This window comes from Oryzias melastigma, unplaced genomic scaffold (genome assembly GCF_002922805.2).
Source record: "Oryzias melastigma strain HK-1 unplaced genomic scaffold, ASM292280v2 sc00505, whole genome shotgun sequence".
NCBI lineage: Eukaryota > Metazoa > Chordata > Actinopteri > Beloniformes > Adrianichthyidae > Oryzias > Oryzias melastigma.
In genome coordinates, this window is record NW_023417099.1 from 20,958 (window position 1) to 27,439 (window position 6,482).

Below are 6,482 nucleotides of genomic sequence, written 5' to 3' on the forward strand. Positions count from 1 at the left end.
TTGTTGCAATTATTTAGTGTGGGTGTCATTTGGACTGAACGATGATATACTGTTGTCTTGGAGACGGGATTATATTAATTATGACTGTTTTTATGAAGGGAATGTTTCCTTTTGACGCGGAGTGCCAGAACAAGTATGGAGATGTCTGGGGGTGAGTTTACGAGTTCACATCATTCACACAAGAGAATGACATATTTGAGTAAAGTTACACTCCAGATCTATTTAATACAACAGCAGACTTTTCTATAGTTTAAACAACCATTTTTTACATGCTCCAAAATGTTTTTGTCATCTTTAAGTTGGAGGAACTGTTTTCTCTAAAACAATGTTTCATAAACTTTTTTTATTTTATTAATATTTCCCACAAATTGTTTCCTCAGGTTGTATGACGGACGAAGCCCTCTGCTGATGGTGGCAGATCCTGAGATGATCAAAACCATAATGGTGAAGGAATGTTACAGCGTGTTTACAAATCGCAGGGTAAGAGGATCCGACATTGATGACATTGATCTCTGGAGTCCATCTATTGTGGAAAACAAACAAACAAACAAAAAAAAAAACAAGGAGGTGTTTCTTTTTTTTTTTTAGATAATGTAGGTCTCCCAAGAAAGCATAATATTCTGTCTTCTACGTATTCTTCTCAGCATCAACCAAAATTCGTCAATGGTTTTAGAGTTGGTGTGATGCTATCAACTAAATTGTTCCAGTTTTGTGCAGTAAATGCCAAAGATTGCCAATTTTATGTCTGGTCCATGTCAACAGCCCTCACAGAGTGCCTGCACTGCCATTGTCTGCTTTCTTGATAAAACTGATTAATCATTCTGAATCGATCTAAACTTAATAGATCAATCTGTCCTGAAGGTATTGATCTAGCAAATAAAAAGCTAGCTAGCTTGATGCTAACGTTTAATGGAATTTCCCAGAGGATGGTTAATGCTAACGCTCGGTTGCCCTCCAGGAGAGGCAGAACAATTGTTGGATCTTCTGTTTGAGAATCCATGTAACACTGTATGGTATTAACTAGGGATGTCCCGATCCGATCACGGGATCGGAAATCGGGGCCGATAACGTGGTTGGGGACTCGATCGGAATCGGACTCCTTTGTCCGATCAGGATCGGATATTTCATTTATTCTCATCGCTTTATATTTCATCTTATCATTTCGGATAAATACTCCACTACAAGTCTGCATGTCACGAAAAGATCAGAAAATGTCATCACCAGAAAACGCAGCAGAAAATGGCAGCAAGTCAAGCATAAGGCTAACAAAACAAAAGCTAACAAAGCTAGCTAGAAAGCTAACTTCCGGGATCAATAACTCCTTTAAAAACGCTTTAAACTGACTGCGAATATCTCTATTGGTTTGTCATAACACAAACAACAACCTATAAAGGCATCTTAACAGAAAAAGACAGAGTTTTTGTTTCTTTTTTTTGTTTCTTAGTTTCTTTTTAATGTGAAGCTCTTCGTGCTGCAGACAGATGGCTAAACAGCAGCTGCTAACTGCTACATGCTAGCGCCGTGATATAACTGCTTAGGACCCCAGCTGTCCTTTGATATGCCTGTTTTATTTATCTGACAGAGAAATAACAGTTAAAAAAATTAACTACAGTGGTAATAAAACTGAAAATGTGATGTCTTAAGAACTTAAAAAATAAGCACATAACCTTAAAAATAACTAAATAAATACAACTAATAAATTAAAACTAATGATGATATCAGCTATTCATGAACACTCATCAAATTTTATGCTAAAATAAAATCATAATTTATTTTTAAGAATTTTAAATGAGAACAGGAATCACATTTGGTCAAAAATGTTCAATAGCTCTAAATTTGTTAAAGCTAAAGTCACTAAACTTTCTCACATGACTAATTATCACTTATATAACAAAAAAGTTGTATTTTATTTCCTAGTTTATATTTGCTGTATTTTTACTTGTTTATTAAAGCTACTTCACAGAAGTGTTTTATTTAAGTTTTTAATGATAAAAGAAGGTTATTAAAATAGAAATGAGGGACAACACTAATCTGTTTGTTTAATTTATTCATGTTTTAAATGTCTTATAAAAGTATCGGATCGGGATTGGGTATCGGCACACACAAAATCAAATGACTCGGAATCGGACCCAAAAAAACCTGATCGGGACATCCCTAGTATTAACAATCTCATTATTATTTTATTAATAAACTCTACAGTATATGAACTGTATCAGATTAATATGAATATCTTCAAAAAGTATATATAGATTATTAATGTATTTATAAACAAATACGTCTAAATTTGCAAAGTGTGTAAATTAATTCAACTGAATCGAATCGTATCGATTCTGGAAATTATTGGCGATACTCAGACCTACCAACCCATGTCAAAGAAATCTTTCAGTCACCAAAAATTGTAACTTTCTCTGAAAATCTCTGCAGCCACCTGCCGAATTTGCTGAAAAACGTGCATTTAGTTTTTTTAGGCTAATTTGGCATTCAGCTAATATTTCAGCTACATGCCATCTTTTCTGGCTAATTTAGGCTTTTTTTGAAGTTAAGCTGTTTTATTCAGCTACATGCTAGCTGTTTTGGCTAACCAACTTTTTTTTGTTTTATTTTTTATAGTTTTTAAGGCTAATTTGGCACTTAGCTTCAGCACTTTTAGCTATCAATTTCAGTATCTTCAGCAACCAAATTCGGCTTACATCATTCGCTCTACAATTATCACAGGTAATGCTATATGTCTAGTTCATAATTATGTTAAAAAGTTATGGTTTTAAAAATGTAGTTTTAGTGTTCAATAAATGTTTATCCTGTTCGGCCTGCGACCTAAGTTGTTTTTTTATTTCTGCTCCAGTGTGCAATTGAGTTTGACTCCGCTGCTTTAGGGTCACTAAAAGGTCGTGGTTTGGGTCTGTTTTTCCTAAAATCAGGCTGCTGGCAAAAGATAAATTTTCAGAACCAAACCTTAATTTGAGTGTGGATGCATTTTTTTGTGAAGTTAGACTGAGTTTACACGTCAGTATTTTTGATTAATTCTTTATTTGCAAAGCCAGGAAACAAATCCAAATTTGTTGTTATATTAGGATTTAATCTACCTTATCTTGTGGATGCCGTCTGTGAGGTCACGTTGGAATAGTTGATCCTTTTTGTTGTTGCTGTGATGAAGAGGAAGAGGCGTTTAGATCCATTTGCAAACATTTAAAAACAACCGTGAAGAAAGGGGCAAGGAAAAGGCAGGTCATGGTCCAGGCGTGGGTCGAGGCAAGTGAGGAGACAGGCGACGATCTCAAGATCACTCAGGCAGTACAATGACTTTGCACTGAGGTGTTGACAGCTGGCAGGCTAAATACTGGTGGTGATGAGGTAGATGGGAAACAGCTGAGGAGAACCAGCTGAGGGAGAGACTGCTGAGTGGAGAGGAAGTGAAGTCAATACTGAGGTGAGGGCTCCCTCTGGTGGTCAAAAGTGGAGCCAACAACAGTTAACGCTGAACTGTTCCTCCTCAGGACGCGGATGTTCCCGGACCATTCGAGGATGGAATCACAGTCGTTAAGGATGAAAGGTGGAAACGGATTCGCAGCACCATCTCTCCATGTTTCACCAGCGGAAGGCTCAAAAAGGTTGGTTTTAGGGTGTCAAAATGTCAGCAATACAAACACTTGCATGACTCTGTAATATCTCCAAAAGGTTTTCCCCATTGTTGCTTCCTACGCGGACCGGCTTCTCAAAAAACTGGAACAAACCAATTTGGATGAACCTATCAATGTCAAACAGTAGGTTTTTTAATGATGATATTTACCAAACAATTAACATCGAACATTTTCAAATTAAAATGACTATTTTACAAATGTGCTTCTCCTTTGTTGTAGATTTGTGGCTCCATACAGTTTGGATACCGTGGCCAGTGCATCCTTTAGTGTGGAGATCGACTCGATTAACAATCCAGAGGACCCTGTAAACATCCACATCCAGAAGCTTTTCAACATCAATTTTTGGCCATTTCTTGTATTAAGTATGTATGCTTGAAGTATTTTCTCACAATACAAGATGAGAGTTTGTAGGTTGATGTCAGATAAACGTGAGTTTTGCGAAACAACTCTTTTTACTTCCAGTGGTTTTTCCTTTCGCCGCTCGTCTGTTAAATTACTTCAAAATTGGAATGATCCCCAAAGCACAGTCTGAATTTTTCCTTAGCATCATCAAGAAATTCAAAGACCAGCATAAAGTGGGAGAATCTGTAAGTATGTTTTTTAAGATGTGAAAAAAAAGGACTGAGATGGAAAATAACGAATACATTTCTGGGATAATTTAGACTCGACAGGACTTCCTGCAGGTGATGGTTCAGAGTGAGATACCAGAAACTGAGATAAAGAATGAACAAGAACAGCCAAGTAAAGGTATTGATCTCTAACTGTGTGTCGGATGTCTTGTACCAACATTTTACCATATAAAATAAGACTAAAGGTGAAACTTGAGGGAAATATGTTTCTGTTTGGTTGCAGGCTTGACTGAACCGGAGATTGTTGCTCAGGCCTTCACCTTTATCTTAGGTGGCTATGAGACAACCAGCACCACTCTGTCTTTTATTTTTTACAACCTAGCCACAAACCCTGATGCAATGCGCACCTTGCAGAAAGAAATTGATGCTAACTTGCAGAAAAATGTAGGAAATCTTGATCTATTTCCATTTCTGGTTATAGAGGATTTCCTCCTTATTCTGTATCTGTGTGCTCGCTTTAGGCCTCCGTTTCCTACGAAGACCTGAACAACCTGCACTACCTGGACCAGGTCATTTTGGAGTCGATGCGTTTGCTCCCTACAGCACCTCGGCTTGAGAGGGGCTGCAAGAAGACTGTTGAGATCCAGGGATTCACCATTCCTGCAGGGACCCTGGTTGGAATTCCTGTGCTGAATTTGCACATGGACCCACGCTACTGGAGTTCCCCTGAGCTGTTCCGACCTGAAAGGTTGGTAGGTTGCACCAACATTACATACAAAATACTCCAGAATAAAAAAATACACAGCAGAATATTGCACATTATTTAAAAAGTGCTTTGAAAACACATGAGGATGCTGTCGACAAGAGATAACATTTACAATTATAAATATTATAATATGTAGAGATAAAAAATAAAAGTTTGGTAAAAAGGAGATATTTAGGGAACAAATTGATGATACATTGAACGATACATTTTTACATTTAATGGAGGACGAAGACCTGAGAATTGGGTGATTTTGACAAATTTAGAGTGTAGAGTTAGTGAATGTCCTTGACAAATACAGTATATACATTTTAAAGGTTTTGAAATGAATTGCAAAATGAAGTATTTTTCATNAAAAAAATACACAGCAGAATATCGCACATTATTTAAAAAGTACTTTGAAAACACATGAGGATGCTGTCGACAAGAAATAACATTTACAATTATAAATATTATAATATGTACAGATAAAAAATAAAAGTTTGGTAAAAAGGAGATATTTAGGGAACAAATTGATGATACATTGAACGATACATTTTGACATTTAATGGAGGACGAAGACCTGAGAATTGGGTGATTTTGACAAACTTAGAGTGTAGAGTTAGTGAATGTCCTTGACAAATACAGTATATATATTTTAAAGGTTTTGAAATGAATTGCAAAATGAAGTATTTTTCATGATGGTTTGTTGGGAAGATGGAGCTCTGTGTCAACAGCTAAACTGTGAAAATGGAAGTTAATATTCCAAAAGAAGTTCCCAAGTGGGAAATAATGAGCTATAAAAAGGAGGGGGGCCATAACAGAGCCTAGGGGCACACCAAAAGTGACGGGGAGGGTTTTGAGATGAAAAACTCGACAAATATGACTGTTTGAGATAGTAGTTTCACTCTATTAATGCCAATATAGTGATGCATCTATTGGGCAATGCAGACAGACTGAAGAGAATAGTGTGAGAGACTGTGAGTAAATCAGCGTCTGCTTCCATGAGAAGATTTATAGTGATTTTCATGAGGGCAGTTTCTGCACTTTGGTGGGGACAAAGGGTGTCTTCAAACTTCACACATTTGGTTCACTTAAAATGAACCAAAGTTTGTTTTCCTCGATAATCTGGAACAAATTTTCATTCTGAATACACCTAAGCGCTCTCAGATCTATCGTTTGAGGTGGTCTTTGTCCGTTTCCAATCGGACTGACCTCCGGTTTGCTCTGAGTTTCCTCAGTCTGAATAGGCTCTGTGCTCAGAGTGGAACAACTGAACCAAAAACGGCCGCCGTATCCACGCTTTATTTTATGTAAAAACAGTCGAAAGGAAGCAACTGGTGAGCCATGGAGGCTATAAAAAGGAGGGGCCTCTATAACAGAGCCTTGGGGCACACCGTAAGTGATGGGGAGGGTTTTGAGATGAAAATCTGAGGAAAAACCCGACAAATATGACTGAAAGAGCTGTTTGTGATAGTGGCTTTTATATAAATATCCGTTTTAACTTAGAACTGTTTGGTCTCTGCAGGTTCA

At 37.1% G+C, this 6,482-nt stretch overlaps 1 protein-coding gene across 1 annotated transcript; it reads left to right on the plus strand.

Annotated features, from left to right (window-relative positions):
- Positions 1–98: 98 nt before the first annotated feature.
- LOC112139012 (cytochrome P450 3A40) lies at positions 99–4,955 on the plus strand (the record flags this gene model as incomplete). Its single annotated transcript, XM_024261710.1, is given in 9 exon segments — positions 99–151; positions 381–480; positions 3,495–3,608; positions 3,676–3,761; positions 3,858–4,000; positions 4,101–4,225; positions 4,301–4,385; positions 4,491–4,651; positions 4,729–4,955. Coding segments are annotated over 9 exon segments (1,094 nt in total), but the record flags the coding sequence as incomplete, so codon positions are not given.
- Between the last annotated feature and the right edge of the window lie 1,527 nt (positions 4,956–6,482).